Source organism: Ambystoma mexicanum, chromosome 2q (assembly GCF_040938575.1).
Source record: "Ambystoma mexicanum isolate Mex_15411 chromosome 2q, UKY_AmexF1_1, whole genome shotgun sequence".
NCBI lineage: Eukaryota > Metazoa > Chordata > Amphibia > Caudata > Ambystomatidae > Ambystoma > Ambystoma mexicanum.
In genome coordinates this window covers 429,582,455-429,596,647 of record NC_090924.1, presented here as the reverse complement: position 1 = coordinate 429,596,647, position 14,193 = coordinate 429,582,455, and the positions used below count along the sequence as shown (strand labels likewise).

The following is a 14,193-nucleotide window of genomic DNA, read 5'->3' as shown; positions in this document are numbered from 1 at the left end:
TACGGTGACCGCTATGATGGGTGGCGGAATTGCACTTAGGGCGCCGTACGACGGCGGTGAGAGGCGTTTTGGGGACATTTCCGCCATCGCTGACTTTGCACTTCCGCCATGGCGTAATGCTCGTGCCCGATGGGTCAGAATTAGCCGCACTTTACTCCATCGTGCAATGGCGGAAACGCTATTTACGCTATGGCGGTCAGGTCAGTTACTTTCCGCCAGGGTCGTAATGAGGGCCATAGTCTTATTAGTGGTCAGCCGAAACGTTTTTTGAACTCTGGGGTCTTTATCAATGCTATGTGTTAGGTAATGGGGCTCGGAGGTCCAGGGTTGAAGGTCCTGTCTAGGTTGAGGCGATTTCATGTGCTTCCAATCTTGGGTCCTGGTTGTGCCTGTTAGTCTCTCGGTTCTGTGTCCGTCCTTGTTTGTTGTCCAGATTAGTGTTAATTGCCATGAAAAAGAGGTTTCTATTTCTTTGGTCGGATGTGGCCAAATTGAGGTTGTTCGAAGATCGCCACCATGGAAGAGCAAAAGGGGCTCGAGAGCAAGGCCTTTCTCGATTTCAAACTGGGTGGAACGCAGCAGATGTGAGGCGGCAAACTGTGCCAGGGAGTTGTTGCCCCACAAGTAAGGGTTAATCCAGGGTGGGGGGCGTAGCGGTGGGAGCTGGGTGTGGTAGGTGGCAGAGGACAATGGCAGCAGGAAGCAGGCATAGGGAGACGGAACCCAGTACGCAAGGGATCTGTATGGATGGGAATATGTGCAGTCACAATGGAAGGACGGCAAGTGCGCCTGAAAGCTCATTGGTAGGCTCCCCACACCGGGTGCTAATTGAAATTAAGACCGACCATGTTTGTATCCCTACGGTTCAACTACTACAGCCTGTGAGATGCATCTCTGCATTCTCCAAATGTAATCATTAATTGAAGGCCCTCTGGTGTGGTTCTATACCCGAGCCATTCATAATAGTACTCCCATGCAGATTTTCTGCCATGTACGTATACATACAAAGCTCCCGTTGGGAAAGGGGAGGGGAGAAAGGGCTCACCTTGCCCCTGGAATCCTGGTCGGGGCCTCCCAGCAATCCAGAAGTCAAGGAACATACCTGGACCCCAGTTTCCACTTTGATCCACCTATGAACTACAGCAACAGGGTCCTCGCCCGAGTAGCCCAAGCTTCTTTTTGCCAAATGCCGTTGTTGCTTGGACTGCACCACATGTTGGATCCAGTCGACCAGCTCGTCAACCTGATGCTGAATCAGCGCCTCAGAAAGAACCAAGAGGCCTGGCTCGAGGCTGTTGAGCCCCAAACACAAGACACCTAAGGGATTTAAAGAGGCCATGTACCCTATGTCCGCCTTACAAGACCCAAGTGACTTTGAAGCTCCCTTCTTTGCTTTTTAAAAGACATATGATTATTTGCCGCTCATATCATTAGCCTGCACCCATGTCTTTATCCAGAGTGCCGCTTTATTCTCAAAGTCTCCATTCTCTGTGGTTCCTCAACAGGGATGGGTCTTTAGTGCTTTCATTAGTTCTGTGCATTTATTGTTATTATTAAAATCCCCATTTTTATTGGACCTTGATTGGGCATGATTTTCTTTTGGTACCACCGTACTATTGCTGCTGTGTGCATTGCACCAGTATCAGCTCACACCCTTCTTGAAGATATAGCGTGCTCTCAGGCCACATTATCAAAATAGGCAAAGGAGGAATAGCTGCCGGGCTGTGCATGTTTCACCTTTGTGACTGGGATCACTGCTGGTTTACTAGTATTGTAGGGCTGAGTAGGTGTTTTAGACACTACTCATCCTTGCACTTCTGCATAGCAGTAGTCATTTCATCACAGAGACAAACATGTGGACTCACTAAGGCCAATAAAGGCACAGAGCTATTGCCTCAGTGAAGGGGGAGCGGGCAGTTTACACACTCTCTATAATGGCCGGGCTACATCATTGCAACTGATACCAAGGCACATAGAAGGTGGGCCAACAGTTTGGACCAATTTGTCACTGAGTGTGCCAACGCCAAGAGTTCATAATTGCAAGTAACGCATCAGTTGGCAATACCTAGAATACTTTAGTGTGTAATGTCTGTATTCTCACGTTGCAAGGTTTGCATCTGTGTGAAGGCGGAGGGGAGGGTGGGGTGGGGGAGTTGGGTTCAGACCACATCACAAAGAATGATAACTCTCAGTTGAAAAAAACATGGAACCACCAAGAATTACAGCAGAACTGAGCCTATTGATGCACTGAATAGCAGAATCGAATTAGGTTATTTAGATGGTTTTAAGAGAATAAATACATATGATGAATTAAATGGAGATTATTTGCACATATTTTAGCATGATTTTACTATTGGTGGGTCAACAAGTCAAACCATAATTGTCAGCAGTGTTTCCCTCACTAGTTACGCGACCCCCAGCGTTCTACTTACTATTCTCGTTGTCTTGACTCATGACTTGTACTTAGACTTCTAATGTATTCTGTTGTTTTATGTGAAGCGCTTTGGATTTAAGCGCTATATCAAAATGTAATAAATATAAATACAAATAACAGTGAATTAGAAGTACTCTTTTGCCAAAAATGCCACCAAGTTCAAATGCCACTGGAACAGCCCTGCTCTCTTTCTGTGAGCACACAGTTAGAGCAAAAGAGAACTTTGAGTGGGGGATACTCACCGTCACCCGCCACCTCCTGGATCTGGCACGCAGCTGACTTGTAGCTGCTCTGGCTCTTCTTGCTACTCTTGGTGCAGACGGAGGAGGTGGAACCAATCCGCACTTTTGGTGGTAGTATGCGGGACCCGGTGGGCCTCGGCGGCTGGCAGACTGGCTGGTTCCCACTTCCCTTCTCCTTGACGTTGCTGTAGGGGGGCGATGCAGTTTGGCTGCAGCTGGGGGTGATGACTACAGCAGTGCCGGATTCTTGAGGTAGTGCAGAATCTGAAAGAGAAGAACATTGAGATAAGCGGGTCCCTGCAAATACACAGCAGAGAGATGCTCCAGGCAGTTAGCTCCCCAAAAATGTTAACGAAAAACCTTTTTAGAACTATGAACCATGTGCGTATTTTGAACCATAATGGAGAGTATGTTGCAGATGAATGAAGAATTAGGCATAAACAGACTCAGACTCAACTATTAGGCAATAGGACAATGCCCGAAGGGTTGACCCAAAAGGCCATTGGGGCTGGGTTTTGTGAGAGTTTGATGACTGAGAGCACTAAGCAGTTAGGCAGTTTTGTCCACTGTTACTGGCCAGCATGCTATGAAGTGCACCATTAGTTTCCAGTTCACCATTTGTCACAATGTTTCCACAAAATGAGGCTTTGGTGTTGCTAGGTCTGGAAAAGATCTGGGCCCACACTAATGCCGGGACTGTCGGGGCTAGCTAGCCTTTTGGTTGTAAACCCTGAGCTTCTTTCCCGGGCTACAACCAAAAGAGCTGGGGATATAGCACGCCCTGGGAGGCCTCTGTGTGGCCCCAGGCACAGTTTGTCCTGAAGTGTTGCAAATTGTGATCCATAAGTGTGGACCACTCTTTTGGGTGCCTGATCTGGTTTATTGTTCCCAGTCGGACATGGGACATTAAAATACAGATCCAGTTTCTGGAACACAGGGAGCAAAAGCTGATAAATCAGGTGTCTGTCCTCTGTCATTGGCCATGGGGTTCACTAATGTAAGGCACGTTCAGCAGCCGAATCTGCCAATGGAGAAGCCCTGAAATCCCATTCTCTATGGGCCTGGTGGCAGTAGCCACTGTCTAAATAACAAAGGTGAGAAACCCGAGGGTATTCTCACTTTTGTTCCCCATGGGTGCTCTGCACAGGTGGCCAGGGAAAGGCCATAATTTTGGATCCTCACTCTGGGATGGACTAGCGAGGAAGGATCACCTGGGTGGAGGTTCTTGGGAGTCTAAGAGGGGGATGCACTTGGTAGAGACATGGTATCCCCCTTTCCCTACCAACAACCAACCCAACCCTTCCCCTGCCTTCGTGGGTTATTGTAAATCATCTCCCCCGACTTCCTCATATATAATCACTAACAATACTGGGACGAAGAAGAGGCAACCAGGAGTAATGAAGACTATATGCTTTTACCATTCTGGTATTGGGATAAGGAAGTGACATGCTGAGAGTTGTAGAGGCTGGGCATGTCCCCTTAATGAGGGCCAGGCAAGGCTGATTACACATTCGTACCTGCAACCTGTTAAAGGGCTGCCGGTGTCTAAAGGAAAGCCCAATCAAATGATGTCAGAAGGAGAGCCAGTGGCAGAGATGGTGAAGCAGCAGCAGAGGCCTGAACGGCAGCGGGGAGCTGTACATGTGCAACACACTGATGATTCATGGAGTGCAGCCTGGGAGCTGGGGGATCTGTGGAACCGAACAAACACTAAAAGGGGAGCTGTGCAGGAAGGCTGCCCCTTTTTCTGGTGTTCAAAGTGCTCGTTCTCCTGGGGTGAGAAGCCGTCCCAGGAGTGCCTAAGGGGCAGGAGGAGGAGCATTGAGGTGGAGAACAGAAGGCAGAGAAACCTGCGGGAACTTCCCAAGAAACAACCAGTGAGTTTCTATGAGAGAGGAAACTCAGTGTGCAAGTGTTTGAACTGACGCAGAGTATTACTTTGTATCGGAGTGGTCGCGTGCATGATAAAACACGTTTCGAAGGTCTCCAATAAGAACCCCCATTTACTATTGAACAATTAAAAATACTTTGTAACGGAGTGGTTGTGTGTACTTGAAAGCACGTTTTCGAAAGTCACTGAGTGCTGGGTACGTTATAAAAACAATCTACAAAGGTATATAACAACGCAATGAGCGTAATAAACCTTTAACAATTATTGAATTCCAAATGGAATGAAAAGCTTAACAAACATATCTTCATAATTATTGAATACCGAACTGAAAGAAAACTCAATAAATACACTGAACTGTTACTTATGAAGAATACTTTAAAATTCCCATGTGACAAGCGCAAAAGTGAAATGCAAATTTAAATACAAGTAAAATTCATATATGCTGAATCTACAAGTCCATACGTTTTGAACCAAAGAACCCAATCCACATTGAACTTTAAAGTGAATAAAACATTAACAATACAAGTGAACCCAATATATATGAGACTCCAAGGTGAATGGAACCTTTGGAAATTAGCTTTACCAAGTGATCTAAAGAAAAGTATATTAAACAACAGAGTGGAAGAAATTGTGAATGATAACATATACTTGGAAATCTGAATGAAGTGTAATTTTCAGTTAAGATATTTTTGTTCAAAGACCCACCATATACAGAGGGCGCAAGTGTGGCGCAAAACGTTTAGAAAACTGAAAAAATACCATTATAACTTTGAAAGTGAATCTTGTGGAAGGGAACCCTGATGCTTAATCTACTTATTGACCTGAAGACAGGTTGTCAAGATATTTTGTGTTTGGAACAGTTTTTTTAACTTGTGGGAGGGAACCCCGAGTATTGGCTAACTCTAGATCATCCTGAACTTAAGGCAATCCTAAGACTTTTATTGGAACTGTTTTATACTTGGCGATGGGAGCTGAAAGAAAGCTGAGAGTTGAACACTGATTTGTTGGTTGCTGACATCCCCAGACATTGTATACATTAGTTGTTAGGGCAAGTATAGGTTTTGGACACAGACAGATTCCTAAATTGAACTCTTTGACTTTCCTTAGCTTTGTTTTGGTATGGAAATCCCACCATAGTATAGGGCAAGATAGGTCTTTTTCTATTGTAACTTGTTATCTGTGTCTTACTCCAAGATGCCTTCACACAAAGCACTCAAATCCCAGCAGTCACCGTCCAGTGGGTCTTGCTGGCTGCAAGGGCACATCACTGCAAGAAAGGCAATGTTCACTGTATCTTGGGTAGGGAAGTCCTACACGTGGCAGCATATCAGAGAGAGTGCCTAGCAAGAAACACAACCAGGGTGTTTTCCAGAGTTAAAACAGCATGCATGATTAGTTCCATCGAGTTTCTATGCTAGAAGGTAGGAGCAGGCCCACAGCAAATAAAGAATGTTTTAGAGACTCCCACCTGGCCCTCTACCTTACAGTGCCCCTGCATGGATAGAAGGCACGGCCTGGCAAGTACCCAAGTCAATGCCATTGCTACCCCAGGGAGCATTTTCCTCTCTGAAAACCCCTTCACCCCCCACAAGCTCATTTGAGCATGGCATCCTCAAGCTCTTCTACTGCTATGGGGTTTACTTCATACTTGTTGCTAGGAAATCCAACAAGGTCTTTACTGGCTCGGTTGGGGTTGTGCTTTTCTTAACCAACCTGCTGGGTTTACATCATGGGACAAACACACTTACCAGGGCACCAGGCAGGCCTAGGTAGAATTCCCCAACTGTTTGTTTCATTACCTATTCCAGTTCTCTCGCCTGGGCTTGGCTGTGGGATTAGCGCTGCAACCTCGCTGGTTGTGCAGTCCTCCCCTGCCATAGACTTCTGGCTCTCGCACCAGCGTTCGCTACCTTCATATGGGTTAGAGGGCCCTGAAGCATAAAGGAATAAGTAAACAAAACAATCAACATTCAGGGACATTTTGTTCAGTTATTGAAATTTAAACTCAGGCATTTGAGAAGCTTTACATTTCTCAAAAAACGTACACTGTTTTACTGATCGGTATTGGCAGTTTAAGCATGGTGGAATTTACAAAGCTTAGTGTTATGGCCTTCCCAATGAACATGCAGGAACTGGCAACCTTTCACAGGGGCTTTATTGATAGTGTTCATAATTGCAGTTACTTTCTTTTTAAGTTTCCAGGGCTCTCCCGGGCCCGGCCAGGGGAGCCCTAGAAACTTAAAAAGAAAGTAATTGCAATTGTCAATACAACGCTGGCAGGCCTGACAGAATTCTCGGCTCTATGGCAGCAATATGTAAAAGCTCCCAGTAACGGGCTTTTGCTTGATTATTGCTGCAAGAGCAGAGTTAACATAAGCATAGAAGGCTCATTCATTTCACAAAATGGATGCCTCCTACTGCTTTAAATGTATGACTGAGACTCATTTGCCAAAAATGTTACATAGGAACTTTAATTTTTTTAATTTATGTATATTTTTTATTATGGCCAATCTTTTAAAAGAACATTTTTGAGTTAACTCCCCTTTAATTCAAGCACGGCCAGTCTATACACCTCGCGGGATTTAGAACATTAGGACTCAGCTGCGTAGACAAAGACCAAACTTGCAATTCTTCACATGGGACATTTAGGTACAGTGTTTCTCTATTTCCAGGATATTAATGATATTTCCAAATGTCCCATGTGTGCTCTTTTTCAAAAATAAATAACTATTATTTAATAAGATTGTCTAAACGTTCACACTTCTTACATAATTGTGGCTGCGATACAACTTCAGAAGGGGAGCTTAGCCCTCATTCTCCGGCCAAATGGTGGACAAGGAAGATTTTTGGTGTGACAGTATACACCTAGCACATGTTACAAAAAGTGTAGCATTTACAATGTGTCTTGTGTGTTTGCCTGTGTGACGAATCAACTTCCAGGGCACCAGTGGTCCAAGGGTGAATATCGGTTTCTAAACCATCAATCAGCCCTTCACCTCTAGTACACCAGAAGGGATCAGAACAGATTGGAAACACAAGCAAATTATAAACCTCCGTTATGGTAACGTGGATGGAACGGCAGGCTTGTCTCCGAAAGGTTGTGGGTTGCTGGTTATTAGTTGCAACACAGTGAAAATCCAATTATTACCCAATGATAAAAGTGACTGTCCAGTCAAGGTTGTACACAAATATCTACTTTACTATTATCACAACAGACAGTTCTAGCAACACTACGAAATACAACCTACTCTGTAAAGGAATGCAGAGAACAGACGGTTTCAAAGAAGGAAAAGGGATGCACTTGGGATTCTGACAGCAGTGTAGTCGGTATAGTAAATAATTGTAACAGTTTAAGAATGCTTGGCTTCTTAAAATGTTTTTAGGGGCCTTCGGAGAAGAACCAGGGGGCAGAACCACAATGTACGTTGTGCTGTAGGTGTTCTTGCTGCTCGACAGGGTTGAGACAGTTTCAGGGAGCTTTGCAGCTTCTGTGACAGAGTTCAAGATGGGTGACAGCTGCAGGTGTAAGGCGGCAAGCAGTTCGACTAGCGAAGCTGGACGGGTGGCTGCAGGCTGGCCTACACAGAGGCTTGGGGTCAGGAATCACTGTCTCAGTGCTGGTCGGCAGTTCTGAAGCACTGGATCGAGAGGTCTCGGATGGTTTTAAGCGACTGTGGCATAACAGTCAGGGACGCAGTTGGTTGCATGCAGTTGGGGCTCAACTGGCTCGAATACATTTCCTATAAGGCAGAAGTCGGTAGATGGTCATCGAGGCACTTCTAACTTCTTCACTGGGCTTGTGTCGTTCTTTAAGGCGGACAGCCAAAAGCTGAGGAGTCTGTTTCAGGCAGTTGCCTTGTTCATTGTTGCAGGTTCAGAAACCCTCTGGCGCTTCCTACCTAAGAAGCTTTCTGCAGAGCCTAGCGGGGCACGCTGTGTGCTTGCTGGGTACCAGTTCTGGAGTGGCTGGAGGTTCCTCTGAGGTATTTATCTCCCTCTGCTCCCGGGGAGAAGTTTAAGGGAGGGATCTTGCTTCCCTCTTTGGAGGTCCTTGCTTTCCTTCAATGGCAGAAGATGTAAGGCAGACTGCCTTCAGCCAGGGTCCAATGATGGGTTCTTCTTGCTACTCCTTGCAAAGTCTTCAGATGATCTCCAAAAAGAGCGGCTCAGCCCTTTCTATAAGCCAAATGGGCCACACTGTTTGGTGTAGGCTAAGTCTACCTTAATGAACAAATCATGGTCCCCACCAACAATCTCTTTTATGCGTAAGGTCATAACCAGAGTGCCTGCAACTACTCTCTGTTTTTCCTGCATCTACAGACCACAGTCTGCCTTCAGTTTTCAGCGAGCTACCAGTGGGGAGGAGACTCTATAAAACCTCCTCTTTCCCGCTGAGAGGCCACAGAGTAGCAGCAGAGTAGCAGTCTTTGGCAGTCTATGGCCGCTATGTACACCATAGACTCCACGGACGCTGCGCTGCTTAGCCCTGCCGCCGAAGAGAAAGGCCGACGACTGAGGAGTTTGCGTTCCTGCGCCGAGGAGAAGAAAGACCTTACCGGCAGCGGGAAAGCGGACTGTGTGCATACCTTGTCGGATGGTATCCCCGCCGTCCACTGCTTGGGCTCGGGAGGTTCTACCGACTTAGATCGGGCTGTCCCGGTGCAGGTGAAACCTCGAGGAGCATGCCCTGTGGCTCGCAAGCCTCCGGGATCGGCCACCACTTCTGCTCTGCGGCCTCAGCCGCCTCCGATACAGCCCGCTACTGTCTTGGCAGTCCACTCCCAGTCGCAAGGAACCTGCCAAGAGGCCGAACAGGACGTTGAATCAGTCTGCGACAGCAACATGAACTTCAAGAACTCGCCCGCCTCCCCAACAATTGCTCCAAAGGTTCAGGAAGTACCTGTGACTTCGTCCACTAGTGGCGACCTGGTGGCGTGCCCCTCTCCAGCGACCGCTGTCCTCGCGCCGCCTGTCGGAGGAGAGACGGCGTCGAGTCGCGGCAAAGAGGGAGGGTTCAATGCTGACCCGTGGGCAACTGAGGAGGAAACAGCGATAGGCGGCTCTGGAGAAGCTCCCCAAGAGCGATCTGATCTCAAATCTGGGCAATCTGAACAAACTCTTTTTTCTAATGAAGTAAAAATGACAAAGACTTTTGGAATGGGAGACAAACTATTGGCCATAAGTGTGTCACCAGCCAAAAAAAGCATTCGCACAGCCAACGCTAAGCCAAGCAAGACCATACCTGAAAATAGCCCGTCTGACGAGGCAAAGGACGACCTGCCAGTAGGGTGCACACAGCACGCCCAAACCATAACAGTGAGCATAGAAATCCACGCCTTACCACAAGAATGGAAGTTGCCGTCAGTCCAACCTAATGAGGTTATTCAACTTACTCAACCTCAGATCCACGCGCCTGACCCAAACGGGGAATGGGAAGACTCGGAAGATTTGAGTAACTACTCAGACCATTCACCGACAGGTACAGTGAGTTTGACCAAAGGGGAAGGTCCTCGCCCCAAGAAATGTAAAAGAGCCCCACGGAACAAAAGAACATGGGCAGCCCAGTCAAGCGGCCAACTCATCAATATAAGTGGGTTGGCAAAAAAAGGAGATGAACCCTTGTCCCCTAGCAAATGCAAAAAGCAACTGGTGAAATGCCTAATCAGGAAAACATTAAAATCCAAAGAAAATCCTAAACCTGTTGAAACCAAACTCTCCTTAACACATACTCTGAAAGATTTCTTCGGGAAACGATGCAAAAGAAAATATGATAAGATCTGTGAAATCAGTGATAGCGAATTTTGTTGGAAGTCATGTTTAGCTCGGAGGAACACAGTGTGCCTCAAAATCATAAAACCCCACCAACAGGTTTCAATATGTTCGTCCCCTTGCATCAGGATGAACCTTTGCGAAAGGTACCCCCTTCTGAGTCAGAACTGATGGGGGAAAAGTCCAAAACTCAAGAGAATGTTAATCTTCCACATCATCAAGAGGCGGCAACAATGGGCAACGCCTCAACACATGATAATCAGCTGCCCAGCAGCGTCTCTTCTCCACATGACAACCAGCTGTCCCATGGTGTCTCTTCTCCCCTGGCGAGTCCAAAACCTCCCCTGAACAAACCAGCTGCCATGGCAAATATTTGTCAGACTCTAATGGGAACCTGGGAAGACAAGAACCTAGGTGATACTACCGGTCCAACCATAGTGGACGAGAAACGGTTGGGTCACTAGGAAAGCTCGGACATTGCCATGGCGCAAAGACACAGAGGAAAACCTACGTCCAATGACCCTCTTAATGAATCTAATGAAAAGGAAAAAACGGTCTCCCTGACCAAAACACCACCACGCGCCAGTCCTTTCAGAAAAGACTCTCTGACATCATTGGCCTCTACTCCTCTGAGAGCTAGAAGACTTAGCGAACTACCAGAAACTACACCTGCAGACTCGCCAAAGAAAAAACTTGATATCTTGACAATTCTGTCAGCTGTAACGGTGGCTCTTGCTCCCTTCACAAAGCTGTATGAGTCGATAAACTACACTTTAAAAGATCACAGTACGATCTCAGCAATGATGCACTCCAAACTACTCTACTTGGAGGGCTACATTGCTGCAATGGAAAAACAAACAGAAAAAGATCAATCCACTACTGCACGACAGGAGACTTCTGGGGATCAGAGGCAAGCAGTCCCTCTAACTTTTCAATAGGTAGGGTGCCAGACCTTGCGTAATTGGAATGAATCAAATCAAGTAACATCTAACACGATAATCAGTTTTGGGCTGAGTGAAAATTCGTCCAATAACCTAGCTCAAAAAAAGTACAAAGTGTCTGAGAGAATTACTACTCCCTCAAGAGAAACCAAAGATAAAGACAAAAAAAGCAGTCAACCAGCAGTGAAGCGACTGCACAATTGTGTGTGTGAAGGTTATGAGTCAATACTGCCAGTCGATCTCGAAAAATCCAACAACAAGGAAAATGATCCCCTGCTGAACAAAGACTTTCCAATCTTTGCCGACCCTAAAATAACACAAAAAGAAACACAGAGGAGGGAGAAACAACAGGTATTCCGCTTACCATTGTCGGAAAAGAGGCCGGCTGACAAATTAAATACAAAGCCGGGCCAGAAAGTGAGTCCAGTGGCGTGCCGCAATTCTAGTGGCACGGACCCCAAACACACTAAAGAGGGCCATCCATCCCTTTGTATTGACTTTGTGGAGCTAACTAGTCCATCAGAAACATCAAAAACGACAGAGGACTTTTTGATGGATGAAGCTTTCACAAATCTAAGTCAACATCTTGATGAAATTCCGGCGAACACACCAGACGACACCCCGCCCTCAGACGGCTCTGAAGACCAGAGACACGAATCTACAGCGGATAAAAACGCCAGTGAGGCAAAAGACCAATTGCCCTTTCTGACACTGGAGGAACGTTGCAAGCAAAGCAAAGAAGAAAAGCAAGAGGTGGTCGAGAAAACTGAACGAAGACCCCTTGGTCCATTGACATCAATAAAAAGAACATTCACGCAGACTATTGAAAAACAATCTTGACAGCCGAACGAAAGGCGAAAACTCAGCTCTTTGCAGAACCTATGGGCTTGGCTTCCGAAGTCTCTCGCTATCCAAAGGAAATAGCAATTCAAGACTACTCAGAAACTCGACACAACAACACAACGAATAAACGCCAACTCAACTATCAGACTAGGCTCATGGAACACACGAGGGTTTTCCCATCTTACGGTACTGGGGGACGTGAACGTGGCTTCCTTTGACATTCTGTGCCTCCAGGAGACGTGGCTCACAGAGAAGCCTGTCCTAGACGGGTTTGACTTAGCATCCGCTCCAGCAAAAAAAGGATCAAAAGGGCGACCGTCATCAGGCCTGCTAACCGCGACACGCTCAGGGAAAGGGATGAAAATTATTAAAATCTTAACATCGACTCTCTTCCTACTAACAGTTCAAGTGAAATGGAAATACTGGAACTCAGAAATAGGCAAGCCATCGGTAGCATTGGCCATTATTATGAACACTTACTGGAATCCAGATGCTATTACCAACAATGACTTCCTGGACATGATGGAGAAAGAAATAGATCGATCATACATTGATTATGTTGAACCAGATCTCTTCATCTGCGGGGACTTAAATGCAGTCTGCACAAAGAAGTCTTCACTGCTTCTAGGGACCTTGGCAGAGATGCGTGACAAAGCTTGGCTCTCTCTGATGACCTCTAGAGACCTAGTTAATCTCGACACCACCTATGCCTGCACTAATCGCATTCCAACCTGGGAAGGAGGCAACTCATTGGCTACAATTGATTATATTTTCGCCTCAACCCTGTTACTTGAAGTAAACATCAAAGGGATTTGTCTTTCATTGAGTGCAAACAACATCATCACTCTGACCAGTAATTATGTCCAGCTGGGAATATTGGAAGAGGCCAATTCTCAACTACATTATTCCCCACTGCTCAACATCTTCAAAAAACCAAAATTGAACCGAGGTGCGGACACATAAAAATCTATCCATAACTATGGGCCTCATTACACGGAAGGCGGTAATGGTTAACGGCCACCGTTAATGGTAACGGTGACCGTTAACCATTACCGCCTTACTACGAGGTCCCTTAGCGGGTTGGTGCTTTAACGCCTGCTTTTTGCAGGCGTTAAAAACCAACCCGCTAAGGGACTTCGGAGCTAATTACGGCACCGCAAAATTGCGGTGCCGTAATTAGCGCCTTCCCCATTCCCATAGAGCCCTATGGGGCAGAAATGGGAATGGGGAAGGGCAATGGCGGAAGGGGGATTTACCGCCCCACCAACCTTGGAATGGGGCGGTAAATCCCCTTTCCGCCAAGGCGGTGCCGGTATTTTACCGGCATGAGCCATGGCGCTAATAGCGCCATGGCTCACCGCCTTCCGTGTAATGAGGCCCAATGACTCAACACTGGTCGCAAAAAGACGTCCCTTAAGAAAATTAAGAAGAGCGCTAGCTCACAACAGCTCTGAGGCAAACAGACAAGTTTTATTTGTCACGCTTAAGCATTACAAGACCTGGCTGAAATCCTATCGCCTTACTTTGTACCAAAAGGACTCAGAGGAAATGCTGAGGCTTGTCTGCGGCAAAAACACCTGCAAATTTTGGGCCCTGATTAACTCTACAGAACGAACTACGAGCGACGCATTAATAAACAGCATAGGAGAAGACACTTTGACGACAGACTACAAAAGTCTCTTCTATGATCCATCTGTGGTACTGAAGAGCTTACAGGAGCAAGACGTGTCGCCCTAGGTGGAGTTACACGACAGACAGGAAATCTTGGAAGTACTGAAGAAACTCAAAAACTCAAGAGCCCCAGGCCGTGATATGTGTTTGAAACAGCATCCGGAGGAACGGTCACTGTTCATCAGCCAAGTCTTCCACAGATCTACAAAAGCCAAGGAACTACCAACATCTTGGACTTCCTCAGTAGTAGTTCCTATCTTTAAGAAAGGAACTAGGGACAACCCTAAGAACTTTCATCCCATCGCACTTCTGGACGTGATTGGAAAAGTAAATGGGTCACTGCTTCTACGCCAATTTCAAACATGGTCAAGTGGTGCTCCTTGTGACGACCCATTCCAGTCT

General features: G+C 46.5%; 1 protein-coding gene across 6 annotated transcripts in view; it reads right to left on the bottom strand.

Annotated features, from left to right (window-relative positions):
- Positions 1 to 14,193, bottom strand: part of LOC138569471 (myoD family inhibitor-like) — a 327,234-nt gene that overhangs the window by 45,149 nt on the left and 267,892 nt on the right. For 5 of the 6 annotated variants that reach the window (XM_069647464.1, XM_069647465.1, XM_069647463.1 and 2 more), the window contains exons 4-5: positions 6,367 to 6,498; positions 2,677 to 2,940 (exon numbers count right to left, since the gene is read on the bottom strand). In XM_069647464.1, coding sequence (XP_069503565.1) covers positions 2,677 to 2,940; positions 6,367 to 6,498 — 396 coding nt within the window. The remainder of the gene's footprint in view (positions 1 to 2,676; positions 2,941 to 6,366; positions 6,499 to 14,193) is intronic. The other variant, XM_069647469.1, reaches the window with a different exon arrangement.